At 45.7% G+C, this 17,763-nt stretch overlaps 1 protein-coding gene across 6 annotated transcripts in view; it reads right to left on the bottom strand.

Annotated features, from left to right (window-relative positions):
* Positions 1-8,115: 8,115 nt before the first annotated feature.
* GFRA1 (GDNF family receptor alpha 1) overlaps positions 8,116-17,763 on the bottom strand; it is a 195,018-nt gene continuing 185,370 nt past the window's right edge. For all 6 annotated transcript variants that reach the window (XM_074373558.1, XM_074373557.1, XM_074373556.1 and 3 more), the window contains 2 exons: positions 11,434-11,487; positions 8,116-10,244 (listed from right to left, as the gene is read on the bottom strand). In XM_074373558.1, the coding sequence (XP_074229659.1) occupies positions 10,089-10,244; positions 11,434-11,487 (210 nt within the window). In that variant the 3' untranslated portion in view covers positions 8,116-10,088. The remainder of the gene's footprint in view (positions 10,245-11,433; positions 11,488-17,763) is intronic.

Below are 17,763 nucleotides of genomic sequence, written 5' to 3'. Positions count from 1 at the left end.
GAGTGAGGAGTTATTTTAAAATCCTCCTATGCACACAGTGTGCACAGAGCCTGTGAGGTACCTCTTCCCCAAACTGTGGCAATTAATCTCTAAACAGGTCCTGCAGGGCAGACACGAACTGCCTCCCGGGCTCTGCGGGGCTTTGCTGGATGTGGTAGGGAACTCGAGTCCCGGGTGTGCTCGGAGCCACTGCTGCATCTGCTTCGGTCCTCCAAAGAGCAGGGGCTGAAATCTGAGCTGGGTTCCTGCCACCTGTACAGCTCAGCTTCCTTTACTTTTTGTTTTTTTAAAAAAAATCAGTAAAAATAACATACAGACGTGGTAAAAATGGTGTATCTAGGTAATATCCATCCATCCATCTGTTCATCATCTATGTATCCATCCATCCACCCATCATCTATATGTAACATCTGTCTTCTACATAGCATCTATCTGCATCATCTATGCTTTTTTAAATGCACACAAGTAAGACTGCATCTCTATTGTTCTCTACCTTGCCTTTTTCATTTAATATACCATAAACCACTTTCCATTTCAATGGATGTACATCTACTTTTTTAAATAGTTGGGCATAATATCCTCTCACCTAGATGCACCATGAGTTCCTGTTAATGGACATTCAAGTTGTTTCAAGTATTTTGCTATTGAAAACTACACTGCAACGAAAATCCTATTGCATGGACCTTGGCACACAGGGTAAATTCCTTGCAGTGGACCTGTTGGCTCAAAGGGGACGTGGATTTTAAATTATGATACATAGTGTCAAACAGTTTTCTAAAAAGAGATTTTTTTACGGACCCACTCAAAGGTTTCTCAGGCTGAATGCTCACTTGATCTTTGAAACATAGGGAATTCCTTGTCTACCAGCCTGGATGGGAGACGTCTTCACGAGGCTGAACCCCAGCAGCGCAGCCGGCACTGCCAGGCTAAGTGACTTTTATGGATACTCCTGCTCGTATCTTTCACATCACTGTGTTTCCGTTTATGCTTTATTTATATCACCCAACACAAGCAGTCTTGTATCTTGTTTCTGTCACAGTTTTTATTCACTTTCTTGGCATTTCTCTCAGGGTTTTATTAGTCATTTCTTGTTCCAGCTCCTAAAATTTCTATCACCTGCATCCCGGGGATTTGGTTGTATTCAGGACATGATTAGAATAGTAAGGGACCGCGGGAGGAAACTCGAGGTCCCCAGAGTGCTGCTCCCTCCCCTTTTCGGTTTGGTGATTCAGGGGATGTCACAGAGTCCTGCCCTTCCCTGCGGACCAGCTCACTGCCAGCTGCTGGCGTGGGGAACATTATTTCCCTGAAACCGAACGTGGAGATTTCTGCTTGGGCTGCCCTGAGCAATGCGGAGCCAGGTGAGATGCTGGGATCTGGGGTTTTGTTAGACCTTTAATGAAATACCAGGCCCAGCTCCACAGGCTCACAAACTTTGTATCCAAACTGGAGTCTTGGCAGAAAACTCAGTTATTTGAAGGCAGCCCAGAAAGCAAGGGAGTAAGAAAACCCAGTTGAATGAAAAATCGCAAAGAGCAAAAATGTGTCCTGCGGAATGTCAAGTGAAACACAGGCTTCTGTCCCACACAAACAGCACGATCTTCTTGAAGGTTAGTGGACTGCAATTGTCAGACTGAAACAAACAACAAGGGTCAAGTTGATCACCATTGTTTTGGGTTTGAATATTTGCCTTAAAAAAATCCTGCTGGTGATAAGGTGCCGGTGAGGATAACTTCCCCAGGGAAACAGGGGAGTCCTGTTTTGAGGAACCACGATCATTAAAAAGATAAAATCCAGCCTCATGTGATACAGTGTTCTTCTTTGCCAGGCACCAAGCTAGATGTTGGAAATAAGAAATAGGCCCACGCCGTCTTTCCTTTTTTATCAAAATGCTTACTTATTTTAAGTTTATACAAATAATTCAATACATATATGATGGTAACTAGACAATCCACCAACCTTATCCTCTCATTATAAAACTGCATGCTGAATACAGTTCCCTGTGCTATACTGCAGGTCCTTGCTGTTTGTCTATTTTATATATAGTAATATGTATCTGTTAATCACAAACACCTAATTTATCCCTCCCCTGCCCTTTCCCCTTTGGTAACCATAGTTTGTTATATTCAATTTCTTGTTATACCATATAATGGAAAGGAATCTGAAAAGAAAAAAATATATATGTAGGTATATGTGTAACTGAATTTCTCTGCTGTGCACTGGAAACTAACATTATAAATCAACCACAATTGAATAAAAAATAAAACTAAAAAAACCAAACTGGATGTTGAAGACATGAAATAAATATCAAACACAGCCCTAATTAGAACCTGGTTCCTTTTGGTACCACGTATGTGAGCTGTTAGTTTGGGTCTAAAACAGTGACTTCAACAAGGGGGACTAAACTGCCTCCCAGAGATTTGACGATGTCTTCGGAGGAGGAGAGAAGTTGCTACTGGAATCCAGTGGGTGGGGACCCGGGATGCTGTTCATCCTCCCACAGTGCTCAGGACCAGACGCCCCTCAATGTCTTGACACTGGGGATTTCTGTGTGTTTGTAGACTGAGAGATTATTTCCAATGAATTAAGAAAAACACACCAAAATAATCATTTGTTTGTTTTTTAAAAAAGAAAACGGTGTTTATTAGGATATTCTGGGGTGGGGGAGATAGCCAAAGAGACTACGTATGTACACTCTGTAATGCTTGAGCAATATGCTAACAGAAAACTCAAACGTCACAAAACCACTTCCAAAGTCCAAAGAGCAAAACGCGTACTTCTGCGCACGGACAGTCTTCCAGGGCTGACGGCGATCAAGCCCGTTGCAAAGCAGCTGTGTGAGGAAGCCGTGTGGGGACGACCCCGTGAGGGTGTCCAGGCTCCTCAGGAAAGCAGATACACCAGGCGATGAAATAAACGTGTGACCTTTTACACGTGGAAAACTCAGGAAAAACACAAAACAAAATGGACCCGAAGGAAAGTCACTCATCCACATCCTTTCCTATCGAGGCTTCAGTGGGGCTCACTCTACCCCTCACCCTGGCTCTGAAGAGGCTTGGGATCATACCCCCTCTCCCAGGAAAGAATTCTAAAACTAACCCCCCAAACCAGCATCCTTATCTCTTCCACTTGTATTGTTAACTTGCATGAAATAGAACGAACATAAACCGAGACGTACCCTCGGGTTAGGAGTAAAAAATGCAACGCCATCCAAAAGATACAACAAAACAATCCTACATCCTCTCTCTCCCATGGCTTCGCAGCGGGAGCTGGATTAAACAAGAGAAAATAATTTCAATATCAAGGGAAAATACGAGAGGATGAGAAAACTCTTTAAAGCAAACTCTGGTAAAAAGTGTTTCTCTACCTCCCTTGGGGGAGAGAAGGGAGAAAAAGAGAAAAGACAGATAATGAGGAGAACGGGAAGGCCCTGGATCTCAGGCTTCTGAAACCATTTCTTCAACCCTCTCAGGACAGTCAGCTCTTTCTGAATCCAGAAAAGCACGTCAGAAATGTCTGATTACTCTAAGACCACAGCCAAATAAGGCAGGGCGATCTGCGATCTGGTTCTACAGTTTCCATGCTCTTCCACCCCCCCCCCCCATTTCAGAACTGCCTTCGGCTAAAGCTAAAAAATAAAAAACCAAATTCCAGATGAAGCACGCTTTGCATGCCAGGAAGATAACGCTGGATCAGACAGCCCTGCAGCCCGTGTGGCACAGAAAGAGGGTCAGTGCCACTGTGCCAGGGAAGACCCAGAGCACCCTGACCTGGACCCGCGCAGACGCCCTGTGGGCCCTGTGACAGGTGACAGACTTTCACCGACTTCTAACAGCCCTGCGTTTCCTATGCCCGGGGCCGCCACTGGGGGTTCCAGTTCCTCTTCCTACTTTACTTCAGTTGTAAGCTCTGTGCTACGTTTGGCAGACAGCTCTGGGGTCTTCTGCTCCCACCAGCCCCATGGCTGGTAGCGAGCGGATGGCTGAGACGGTCCACGGGCATGAGTACCTGGCCTTGCTCACAGCCCTCCGATGCTCAGAGGGGTGACCCCACTGGGTTCTCTGGAGGCCTTTCAGGCTGAAGGTGGGTAGCTTCATAATGGGTGGGCTGGCTGGGTTATCTGCATGTGGACTGGGACTTACCTCTCAGAGACTGAGTCTGAAAAACAGCATCACGGACTATTTATAAAGAGAATTTAGATTCTCCCAAGGATATCAAAGTGAAGGGTTCTGCCAATCTGGAAAAGATGGCTGCTCCTCTAAGCTGCCGTCAGCTGCTTCAGCTCCAAATGACACTTCACTCAGGTGCAGTAGATGTTCTGTAAATGTGCTGCATTGTTAAGCACCTGAGTTTGCTCCTCAGGATGTTGGCAGAGGCTGTACCCCTGGGGTTCGGGGTCAGGTAGAGTGGTCCATCCTTCTTGCCAGCATCCTGCACTTGAGGCAGATTAGACTATCAGCAGACTCACTGGCTAATCTCCCAGGATCCTGTACTTTCTGGTGAGTATGGTGAGCCTCATGGGACTGGCTGGTCATGCTTTGTTCTTCTAGGGACAAATGCTAGTTTTTCGTCTTTCAGCAGAGAACACAGCAGACAGATCAAAAGCTGCTTTGAGTCTACCGTTCTCTTTGACCCTTTCTTCCAGGTCACCTTCAATAACCTCAGGAGGATACCTTCGGCGTCATATGTAACTAACAGCTCAGTGCTGCAAGGCGATGCAAATGGACCAGTTCTTGCTACTATATTACAGAATGAAACCCTTCAATGCCCTGAAGTTTTTCATTCATCCAGCACTGTTTAAGTTCCCACTAGGGGTCGTGCTTTCTGCTAGGGAAGCTTCCAGGGTGAGTGGAAGAGATGTTAAAAAAAGAAAGAAGAAGGGGAGAGTACAGTTCAATGGTAGAGGGCATGCCTAGCGTGCATGAGGTCCTGGGTTCAATCCCCAGTACCGCCTCTAAAAAAATAAATAGATCTCATTACCTGCCCCCCACATAAAAAGAAAAAAAAAGTAAAAAAAAAAAAAAAAAAAAAAGAAGGAAGGGCCCGATGGTCTCCGGCCAGTCTTGGGGTACTTCTGGGCAAAACGAAAACAGGGGATTGCTAAGAAAGCCCAGCCAGGGATGAAAAGAAGAAAAATCAGAGAAAACCTTCTATTGATGCTGGTACTGGGTTTGGCAGCTGCCCTTGAGCAAAAATAAACTCCCCATGGCAGTGGGACAGGAAGCTGATATTGGCACCTGCCAGAGGCAGACAGCCGAAGTCGCAGCTGCGCTGGTCAAATGAGCCTGGAGACCCTGGGGGGCTGGGGCCTCGGTGACTGTTAGCAGGCTATGGTTCTCTGCAGGCAGTTTATTGAAACAACCCCTCTGGGCTGGATCTCAGAACAATCAGAAGTGCAGGTGGTACATCCCATTGAGCAACCCGTGCTGTCTCCGGAAGGGAGGAGGAGCCCGTCGGAGAGCCCTGGAACAACAAAGGGATGCCTGGCGAAGATGCAGCAACGAGACAATCCCAGGGCTAAGAAGAGGGAGCTCAGGGGAGGGCTGGATGGATGAACTTTCTACTCCGGGATAAGCATCATCTTCAGATCGCCTGGCTCCTCAGAGAGACTTCTCTGTCTTCAAAAAGCCAGGGTTACGTGTCAAACAGGCATCCGATAGAATGAGAATTAATTTGAGTAGGACTAAATTTAGAATGACTGGGATGAAGGATTGATGGGAAGAGACTCTGTGAAATTCTTGGGCAATAAGTAACGAGGGTGGGAACTGGGGTTATCAATAATCAGTATGACAGAGAATGGAATCAGCCAATATCTTAAGATAATTATCCTTGGGAAATGACGTGTCCCACTGAATACATCCCAGGATGGAGGCAGCGGCAAAGCCCACAGATTTCAGGCCTCTGCAGTGTGAATGGATTTCCGAAGAACAATCCTCTTGATCAAAGTCAAGAGGTATCAGATCTACACATGAGATGCTTTTCTTAGTGATGAGAGAAAAACATAGCTTCTAAGGGTATCTAACCCAATTCCCAACTGTTCTGTTGTTTTAGAATTTCTTAAAAAAAAAATTCCTTCCTCTGTCATCCAGCTACTAGCTCTGGCTTGCTTCCTGCAAAGGCACCGATACTTCAAGGAACTCTGGCTGTTCTGTCGGGACAAGATTCCTATTTGGATCAGACCACATGATCCACTCCCCTCTAGCGTGCAGCCTCCTGTGGCACCTTGACTTTGTTTCCTCTCTCCAAACCCCTCAAGCTCCGTGCAGATGGGCCCTTTGGCCAAGACTGTGCTCGGGCCATTGGTAATTCACTCTTGCCCCTTGTCATTGCTTTCTGGCCTTTCTTGAGACAGTGGGTCTCACTCGGTTTCATTTGTTCTAGCAAAGAGCAGGAGCAACACAGATCACAGGGGTATGAATCCAAGAGGGCAAGAACAGCAGTGAAAGAGAATGACAAAATGTGCATTTATTTAAGCCGTCATTTTCTGGCCCACAGTTTATTGACTTGAATAAGTGGTGCATGTCTGACTCCATGAATGAAAACTTATTTTCCCCAAGACAGCTCCTCCGAGGCCACAATTTGGTAAATAATAACAGAAAAGCATTTTTGCTGTATTCTAAGAAAAGAACTTGCTAATTATATCGACTCCCGCTGCTCTTACATCTCTCTTCTCCCCGCACTTAGCACTGATTCACAAATGCTTCTGCTCTCCCACTCACGCAGCTCAGCAGATGGAGTGTTTGGGAGTGTCTGATCTAGAGGGCAAAGAGCAGGCGGGAAATGGGGCTGGAGGCGGCCCATCCTCGGAGCATGTGCAAGATAGGAGCGTTCTTCGTACGGACCAGATCAAAGGCCACAGCAGCCCTGGAACAGCCCTGGCCTACATCTGATGATCTGATGAGCTTGAAGACACAGCTTCTAAAAACATTTCTTAATACAGGATAAAGAATTGTTTAAAAAAAATTTTTAATGGAAACCACACTCTTAGTACACTTTGCATACAGTTGGCTGTCCTTTGTGAAAAATAACCTACGTAACTAAAGACTTACGCTTTTTCTACTAGAGGCTTGAGAAAAACCCAAATGTGGAAAAATAAATATTCAGATGGCGTTCTGAATTCCCTCTCTTTATTGTGCCCTTCTTCCTTCATGTGCTCTGTTAAAAAGACACTCAGACACCTCTCGGTCAAAGATAGTCAACATCAAGGTGGGCTGAATGTGCTTCTAATCAGTTTGGCAATCTTGCCATTTTTTTTTTTCCCTCTGAAATGAGTCGGGCATGGCTATTCTTGATCTGGGAGCCATGGACTCCATGGACATAAGTTCCTGTTTTTGTTTTGGCAAAACCAACTATAACCAAACCTCAGCAGGCAGCCGCGGTGTTTTGGTGTCACTCTCAATGCAGGGTCTGAAGGACAGGAAGCAGTGAACCATTTTTGCTTTTAGCACTGCAAGAGGAAGGCAAATAGGCAAAAGATTGAAGTCACCTGCCTGCTTCAGTACTGGGACGAATGACGGTGTTTCTGGGCCACCACGTCAAAGTGAGATCACCCCCGAATGGCAGAAACATTTGCTTAGCATAATTTTATAAGGATCTCCCTAATGAGCTGTCACTGAACTTCCCTCCCCCGTTTATTTAATCAGTAATTTATTTTCCAACTGACGATCTGGTCTAAGATGCTTCTATCCCTGAAGAAAAATGAGATCGTTGTTGGTGAACGATGAGGCTTTTCAAAATTTGATTTATGTGTTGCACATCCATGCGGTCTTCACCAAAGGCTACCCTTGTTAGCTCGGATAATTCCCATTTCCTCTTTGGTCATCTGAAACTAATTAGAGCTGCTGTTTATTGCAGAAGTAATCAATAGCTTTCTACAGTAGATTACATAGAATCAGACCTATATGCAATTAGTCCAATGTAGATAACACAGAGATACCTTAATTAAAACCAAATATACTCTGTACGAGATATGCTCTCAGGGATGATTGGAATTCCAAGTATTTCGACACATTCAGTGTGTTTATTCAAAGTAAGAGTCTTTACGAAACCTTTTGCTCATCAAACCTGTTTGATGAATTTCCGTTGAAAACATTTTGAAGTGAAAAAACTCGGTACTTAGTATTATACATTTATGTTTATTAACATTTGGATATAAATGTACTTCAAACACCAATAGAGCTAAAAGACTATGCCTTCATCTTAAATTTAATAGATTTCCCACCCTAGCAATTGGATTAATTCTTACAAGGCAAACATCCATGGGCAAAGAGAATTGGGATGAGATGTGAACACTGGGTTTCCTCCTCCATCCCCTCTACTGATGTGGGAAGAAGCTAATGCTTTGAGCACTCTGTTAAGGTGGGAATCTCCTCGTCTCTGTTCAGTTTGAGAGAAACATGGCTACTACCAGGACTTGATCCTTGTAGACTTCGAATCTCACCATTTCAACCAGACCTCCATTTCAAAAGTGCCCTCCTGGGTCCATTCATTTAAGGAAGATGCGATGGAAGATGACGTGCAGTTAACAAGCTGGATGCCTTATATCCAAAGTCCTGCTCTATTCGGTGTATCTGTGCCAACCGACTCATCTCCACAGACCTAATGGTGACTCTCTTGATCCACAAACCTTCCTCCTTTTTTCGCAGAGTCAGTCACAGTCTATCATGGAGGACACAGAACACACTGCAAGCAGAGTCCCAGTGACCTTCAGACCAAACTGCTCTACACAGCAGCCAAGCCATCACGGCTGGGAGTCAAGACAATCCTTAGGAAGAGAACTATGTACCCTGGCATGGATCTGCTTCAGAAGGGATGGCAGGACGCCCTGTTCTCCCATCCCAGTCACAGCCGCCTTTGTCAGGTAACGTGAAAACCAAGATACTGGTTTGTGTCAACTGGCAAGGGTGCCATTAGACGGTGCAGAAATTTACAAGTGGCCACTGGCTTCCTCACGGGTATGCACACTTGCCTTTCAAGAAATGATAAAAGACAAGGCCTGGCTGCTCCGTTTCCTCCTGCCTGTCCACAGTAACGTGATGCAGAGCTTTCTGCTGAAGCATGAGGCTCCTCAGAGTCTGCTTTTGAAGAGCTGTATTCGTGAAGTTAATTTCAGAGTGAACACTTCTTACAAGAGGAAAACAAGCTCCATGTATTTTGTATTAAACCACCAGTAAAAAAATGAAGACAATATCATTACTTTCAAAATATAGAAAGCCAATAGTTGAAATCATTTAGTAGTAAAATTTTTTTTCTACATATAACCTCATACGTGTAAAGAATATTAGAGCGATGCTTCGGCTACATTTGACTCTTATTAGTTTAAGGGCTTCTCACTCAGTAAGGCTCAGGAGAATGTCTCAGTGATCAAGGTTCCGTGAAGTCTCGCGCCCACTCTCACTCTCTGTTTTGACTAGAAGACACACTACATTTGGATGTGACAGGTGTTTTTGGTTTTGGAGGAGAGTGCAGAACTGTTTACAGTACATAAACATTAGCGCGGAAAATGCTAGTACAGATAGAAAGGTGAACATTGGTACAAGCTTGTTTGCACAAAAGTCCATCAAGATTGGATGAGAATCTTCTCTTTGTGACCAAAAAAGGCTTGGTATCCATGTACCGACGGCTGCAGTCGTGTCATCAGAAATCAAAGTTACTACATGAGCTATGGAAGATTCTTTAGAAACTCCTTCTCTAGCTAGCAAAGTCCAGAGTTCAGTTGTTAAAACCCTCATCCTCATCATCCTCTTGAAAAACATGGTCCCAGCTAGCTTTACAACCAAATTAACAAACTGCCCCTTTATAATACAGCATGCCCCAAAGCCTTTTGAGTCTGGAATGTTGCTCTGCATCGGGGATCCCATATAAGCCCTAAGGATCACAAGAAGCTTTCTTAAAAAAAAAAAAAAAAAAAAGAGAGAGAGAGAGACAGAAAGAAAAAGAAAGAAACAAGTTCCAGTTGGATGAAACTGTTTTAGCAATGTCTCAACTGAGCTCCTAAAACTGGAATTTCAGATATACAAGAGGACAGGAAACAGATAACTTGGTGTTTGTCTTTTTTACATGTCCGTATTGTTTTTTTTTAAATGCAGCTACAACGTTTCTGCCAAAGATAAAGATAATAGGGTGGACAGGGCAGTTACCACCAGGGCCAGCAGTGGGCTCAGACCGCAGCGTGGAGGAGCAGCCATTGATTTTGTGGTTATGTGGCTGGAAGCACCAGCGAGACCATCCTTTTCGTAATCACGCTGTAAGAAAGAATGTTTTCATTAGCACCCCTTGCATGTGTCTGTTCCATCATGGCATAATTTTAACCACACTCTTTCTCCTACCCCCACCCCCAATTAGCTAGATCACTCACCAAAGCTGACCCAAGATTTTACCCTGAGACTTCAACCTGCTGGCTTGTAGTTTTTACAAGAAGGAATCATGAATCTGGGTGACACAACCTGGATACTTTAGATGAACTGTGTGGCCAATGCTGCTTCTTGTTTCTCTATTAGGGAGAATTAAAACCCACTTGGGGGAAGAGATTTGAGCCCAGGTGTCCCCAGCATTCTTCACTCCCGCACCCAAGGTCACCCAGCAGCTGTGCCAATGGAACCAGTCTCCTTCCGGGAACAACTGCCTGAGAAGGAACGCTCGCCATGTCTCTGCATCATAAAGGGGGAGCAGGAAGAATCATCTCAGAAAACGCCTGGGCTTGTACGCTTTCATGGCATGTAGAGTTGGGTCACGAATCGCACTGGAGGCTGGCAGGGCAGGCAGTGGCCTTTCCCTCCAACGGCTGGCTCAACTCTAGACTTTACAGATGAAGGCCCTCGCCCTGCTCGTCAGTCACAGGGTCCCACCCAGAACCCAGGCTCCTGGACTCCCAGTCAGCACAGTGGTCCCTCTCCCAGATCAATTCCTTCATCCCCATCCCCAGCACCCACTCAATTCCTTAAGGCCACATCCTGCCACAGTGAGCTAGGGCTGTGACACAATCATCCACCCTCTCACTCGTAAATCGGGAAGGGTGGCTCGGCCAGCTTTGGCTACTTTCGGTTGCTGTGGAGGTCAGGGGAGCAGTAGATGGAGGACATCGCGTAAGCAGCAAGCGTTGTTCCGTACCTTCTCTGTGCCGGATGAATCTACTGACTGTGATGGCAGAGATTCTCGTGGCACTGGGACAATTGTATCTGTGCTGGTCCAGTTCTGAGATGAGGATCCCAGGACCCAAACTTGGTTCTCACTTTGTGCACTAAAGATCTGAAGACTACACCTTGCTCAAAGGTCACAGGGATATCGAGAGTGACTCAGATTTTTTCTGGACCTGAAATCTTGCTGTCTTTGAGCCCCTCACATCATATCCTGTCCCTGGGGCCCAAAGGCTATTTTGGGGCCCAAAGGCTCTGTTTGTATAAATGCACCGAGACTCAAAAAGAAACAACTTACATCAGAAAGACAGAGGTGTGTACTGCCCGACATATTGGATTTCAGCTTCTGTGCCTGGGAAGAGACAAACACACACACAAAATCACTCATACATAATATGGAAGAGTAATTACTGATGATCTATTAATCAACTGTCTAGGGCAGTGCCATTGACAGAAATATTTGAGCTACTACTATGTACATAAATTCAGATTTTTCTAGTAAATCACACAAATAAAGAGATAACAGGTGAAAAAAAATTTTAATAACCTATTTTCTTTAATGCCATATATTGCCATTCCAACATGGAATCAATATAAAAAGTGAGTAATGAGATAATCTACGTTCCTTTATTTTCATACGAAGTCCTCGAAATTGGGGTGTTTGATGGAGTACATCTCAATCTGGACCTGCCCCATTTCAAAGCCACTGCTCTGGCTGGTAGGGGCAGCCCAAGATCAGGTTATAAAGGACAAAGTTTTGGAGTCATTTACATTTTGAACTCATTCATAGTTCCGAACGTTAATGCTTCTTAGGTAGTGCCTTCTAGGTAAAAATGTTACCATTAAAAAAAAAAATCTTCATTTATTAGTAATACAGAGGCAGGGCACCCTGAACTTGTGTGTTTGTTTATTTGTTTATTAGTTGTTCCAATCCACCAGCACGCACCAGACTATTTTCCAATGCTGAGCACAGGGTGATAGGACAAAAAGCATGCGGTGCCTGGGCTCACGGGGCTGCCCTCTAGTGGGTAAACCACCCAGGGATTGGGGGCTAAGGCACAGGGCTGGTCCCCTCTAGGAATCATGAAGGGCATGACAGCTCCCAGGTCCACCAATCTTCAAATTGCTTCCAGGGCGGTTACAAGTTCCTGAGCTATGAGGCCTCTAAGTCCCCTGTTTCCTCACAACTGGAGCACGTCTCCCCTGGGCTTCGACCTGAGAGTTGAGTTGGAGGAAAGATTCCATTGCTCAAATAATGACAACAAAGACTGCTAACCCAATACAGCTTTCTTGTTCTGTAAAGAAAAGCAAATGAGAGTACAGAGACTTCAAGTGACTTATCCGAGGTCGCACGGTGATTTACTTGGAGGGTCAGGATTTAGACAGGTCTCTAAAACTCCTTTCCCGCTGTCCAGGGTTTCTCCAGGCAATCCTGGCAATCCTGGCATCCCTGGCTCTTCATGCTCTACCCGCCCCCAAAGTCCACACGAAGAATCCCCCCCGTAACCTCCACCCCCTGAAAAGAGGAGCCCTTCAGCAGCAAAAGACAGAGAGCTCGTTTACCAACAAGACAACCCTGGCTAAACATCACACTTGAATCTGTAAGTATTTGGGCCGCCAGCTCTGTGGGAAGGCGCTGGCAGCCTGCCTGCTGCAGGAAGACTTCTGCAACTTGCTGAAGACATGCTAGGCTGAAATGACAGCATGTTCACCCAAGGAGTAATTTATTGACCATAATGCTACTTCGGAGGCATCATAATCTTTACCTGTATTTGCATATGCCAGCTGTGAATATGAAATAGAAACCTTTAAACAGGCATCAAGAAAAAGACACTGTGAAGCATCCCCAGGCTGTTCAAAGGTCACTAAATGTTATGTGTAAGAAGATCAGAGGGCAAATCAGAAGAGGCATTGAGCCTTACTCAGAAGCCTACTTATAATCTATATTAATAGCAACTCTGGCCCACTGCACTGTCACCTGCAGAGAAGAATATGTAGAACTTTACCCGTTTTATTTCTGTTCAAGATTGGAATTGTGCCCAGACACCAAAATGGCCCTAAAACATCACATTCTGTCTTTTCTAGGCCACGATCTACAAAAGACATAAACCCTCGCTAAGGGTCTTTGCATAACTAAGAAGTTCGCTGACATGTGCAGAGAAGGCAGCCTGGCTACTAGCATAGGACACATTATGCCTTCAAGTTGTTCCTGTGTTGTGGTCACAACTAAGCTGCACCTTCGTGTCCCAGACTACAGGGATCTGAGGGCCGAGTGGGCCTCCTGCCTCCTTTGTTCTATGTGACTAGCGCCAACCGGCAGGGTTTTACCATCCTGTGCACCATCGGAGGGGCTCACTAGCTACACGTCTCAGTCATTTTGGGAACCCGTTGAAGTACTAATAAAATGTCCATCTGTTCCATGGTTAGAAAGGGGCTTCCACCAATGCGCTAGAAAAGATCTCTACCTTAACTGACTTTCTTAAGTGGGCTCTGCCTCTGTGTAGGTAGAGTTCTGGTCCTCACTGGTCACGGAGAGTTCAACTCTGCACAGGATTATAGTCGTACAACAGGGAAGACGTGTCCGGGTCAGAATTCCCAGGCTCTCGCCTTTGCTCTGAGAATGGCTGGGATGACTGCTCAATCACACAGGAAATGCCACTGAGACCAGCGCCGAGTCTGTGACGGCTCCGGGCTCTTCTTCCCCCGAAGCAGGCATCTTGCTGGCCTCTCCCTAAAGCAAATGGTCAGCCTCTGGCCTTATGTCCCTGGAGCCCCACGGGCTCCCCTAAAGCTGGGGGCAGCAGCTCCAAGCACATCTGGCCTTGAGGACCATTCTGGATGAACTGCTGAGTGAGGGCGACCATGTGCCGCCGGGGCCTCTGCAAATGCTCTGAGAAAACGCCTTGTCTCCTGTCAAACAGCTGCCCAACCCACAGAAGCACTCGGCACTCCAGAGGCTTAGCAGTGCATGCACCCAGGCCCTGAGATTCTCTGCTCACGTGGTGTATTAACTTTCCACCGAGCCTCCCACTGAGAGGTCTGGGGGGCTGGGGAAGCCCCTGGACTGCAGAGACGGAGGGGAGCGGCCCCGAGTTCCACCTGAACCTCGCACGAACCACAGTAAGGTCTGTGAGTGTGATCAAAAGCAACGAGCAGATGTTAGCAGTTGTTGGAAGGGCAGGCAGCACGTGGGTAAAAGAACTGAAGGGCTGCACATAGATAGGAGATCTTTTAAAATCCCACACCAACCCCGGGGTGCATATTACGAGATGAGGGCCAGGAGGTCTGCTGTTTGGACTGAAAGGCACCAGCTGGTTGTCTGGTGCCTCTAAAGTTGGTAAGCTGCAGACAGAGGGGCAGAGCCTGGGAATCCAGGCCTGCGTGGGTCTAGCTGGTAGCATGTCTATAAGTCCTGTATGCAGTGTGAACACCTCCAGTGACCACTGAGGGTCAGAAATCTAGCTATGCCAATCCAGAGCCCACTTTTAGAAGCCTGAGAGACCTGCTGGTTCCACATTTTAAAGGCTTTTATCCTGAGCGTTTGTGAAAACACCGTCAAGCTATCACTGTCTTGCTAGTCAGGTATGATAAATGCAAGCATATAAAATTACAGGGCGTCCCCCACTTCATCTCCTGCAAAGAGCATTTACATATTTTAAGCATTGTCTCAGTTGATGAAAATTGGGATGGTCCCAGGAAAATTAAAAACAAACAAACAAACAAACAAACAACTTCTGGGATCTTGCAAGGTATAAGTTAGAAACTGGAAAAGCACCTTGTATCACTGAGCCCCAAACCAGTAAAACCAAGCGTGTAATAATGGAACAAGTCCTGTTGGCAAGCCCTCCAGCCCTGCTCATTCACAGAATAGGCAGGGGCCCAACACAGGGTGTGGCCAGCCCAGACCTACCTAGACACCAATCCTTACAGCTTGCAGCTTTAAATATGATATCCCATAAAAAAGGGAGGGATAAAGAAGAAGAGAAGAAAATGGATTTCACTTTTTCTAAAAGTCCACTTTCACCGTTGTTGCAACATGCCGGAAAATAAACTATTTAATCTCTTCTATGAAAGAGGATTTCATAACAGCTAATTCATAGTTATGTGGTTATAGGGGAAGCTACCCAACTCAGAGTCAAGAAACACCACCAGGAAAACCCAGTCCCACGAGGTTTTCATCCTGAGAAGGTGAAGAGGATACTGGAGAAGCCCGTCCCCAAACCAGTAGCTTTGTTACCATTCTGGAAAACCAGGGAACCTGCTCTTTAGACCCTTCAAAAGCCTTGTCCCCCAGCAGTATTATAAAACTGTCACTGGCAGTAATTCCCAGGTCCAGGCTCGTCACGTAGTAGAATTTCCACGGCACTGTAATTGCGAGGCCAGACCTCGCCAGTCCCTGGCACTAGAGGGTTAATAAATGCATTAGATGCTGTTAACCTCTGTTACCTGGAGTCGGACTGATGACTCTCCTGCTTCCTAGCCCTGTGATTGGCATTTGGAAAGCCTGCCTGGTGCCCGAGGCTCTCCTGTACAGGACGCCCAGGCACACACATAGTCATAGCTCTCGGTCAACCCCACTCATCCGGCACCGCATGCACACATGAGCTCTGCCCACAGTGGGCTCTCCCCGAGCCTCAGGTCAGGTCAGGCTTTGGAGCTGCATGCTTGTTGTTTATGGGACTGATGACTTAATAGTGCTCCCACCCGGAGCCTGGCCTTTGCCGCCCCAGGACTCCATTTCTGTAGAGAAGCCAGTGTTTCATCTCGGGTTTCTAGGCAGCTGTCAGCCAGCAGGGCATGGAACATTTCTCTACTCTCCTCCATGTAAAAGAAAAGCCAGTTTCTGCTCTACCTCCAGAAAATAAAACCAGAGGAAGTTGCTCTATCCAATAGCAACAGATTGTCCAGGCTGCAGCCAAATGGTCATAATTAATGATGCTTCTGGTTCTTTTCTCCCTTGCTTTACTGATGAGAGAGATTTGCTATATTAAGAACCTGTTTGCTTAATGACAGAATACAAGCAATAAACAGAGAAATACACAGACTGTAAAATGCAATCAACTTTGCTCTCCAGCACTCAGTAAGTACCAAGCTGCATCCATCACACTTGTCAATACCAGTTTATTAGCATACGAGTCTCTTCTGTAGCACAAATTGGACCTTTGCTAGGGAACACCGTCGCATGAGTTGTTTCTGAAATAGTCCAGAACTCAAAGCCATTTCTCAATTTAAATCTCCGCATCTTACCTTTTCTTGTAAGAAAACATAAGATGGGTGTGTACCTAATTTGAAGGCTAACTGAGCAAAGTAATCATTTATTACGTTTTCATTTTTCACATTGCATTGTCATAAAATAGATTCACCTGACTACAGACTTTTCTGGGTAGAATTTACTATATAACAATTCTATTGTGCACTTGATACATATTTGCCCAAATTAATTTCTACACACACAAATAAAAAGACAGAAAAAAAGAAGGTGCCTGCTTAGTGAATCCAAGCTAAGTAATGGTGGTGTGTCCAGTGCGCTGTAGTCTTACACTCTTCAGCTTTTTGGATTTTTCCTGGTGGATCTAGGAGAGCCAGGGGAGGTTTTATTTCTGGTCTGGTCACAAGCATTTAGTCAGTCTTTCTAAAATCCCTGTCACTGTCTATTTTGAAATTCACCTTCCTGGTGTTTTTTGCTTTTCCTACGAACTTGTTAACAACCTCTTGCAACCACCGGTCTGAATAATGTGTAGTCAAGTCGGCAGCAGAAAACAAGTGGCCACATAAATAAGGTCTCTGCTCTGAGCCACTGGGCCTGGCCGTTCGTCTTTCAGAGCTGTGCTCAGCAGGACGCGCACTTCTTCCACGCTGATTTCTGCCAGCCCCATGGGTCCAGGCACAGGCTGGGGAGGGGCCGAGGGGCTATGAGGAGAGCAAGAGTGAGACTGGGGGAGTTGGAGATAATTCACAGGCAGGTTTTCTGCCACGTCTCTTCTACTTGCTTCCTCCAAGACAGTGTGTCTGCATGTTGCCTGAATGTCAGCCAAAAGGTTTTCATTACATTAAGCTCTATGAAGGCCTCATAAAGACATTTCACTCAGCACAGGTTTAGGAAGGCCCACCGGGTGCCAAGTTTAGTTAGTCTGGCAGCCTTCTGGCAGGCTGAGCCTGGTCACGAGAAGGGGATGGGGAAAGGTTTGGAGGCCTGAAATCATGCCTCTTTACCCAAGGAAGAGTAGGCTCAGATCCTAGTTGGCTGTTTTGACGAGGCCTCTAACAGCTGGAGTTCAGTGAACTGAAATGAGGTCAGATTGTGTGTGTGTGCGTGCGGTGCTGGTGGTGGTGAGATTGGATGATTTCACTTAACGTAACGTCTTCCAGATTCATTCATGTTGTTGCATATTACATGGGTTCTTTCTTTTTTAAGGCTGAATAATATTCCATTGGATGCACTGTATCAAACATTTTAATTTAAAATTTGAGTATCACTCTCTGACTGATTTTCAGATACATGACCAAGGTCACTTTCTTTACAAAAGTTTTTTAAAGAAACAGTTTGCTGATTGGAATTCCCTGACTTACATGTTCTGCATGACCTATGCCTACGATTCACAATCTACAATTTCCAGTTTTCATTTCT

The sequence above is a fragment of the Camelus bactrianus genome, chromosome 11, assembly GCF_048773025.1.
Source record: "Camelus bactrianus isolate YW-2024 breed Bactrian camel chromosome 11, ASM4877302v1, whole genome shotgun sequence".
Classification (NCBI taxonomy): Eukaryota; Metazoa; Chordata; class Mammalia; order Artiodactyla; family Camelidae; genus Camelus; species Camelus bactrianus.
Note: the sequence above shows the minus strand (reverse complement) of the source record. Positions and strands in the feature narration are given on the sequence as shown.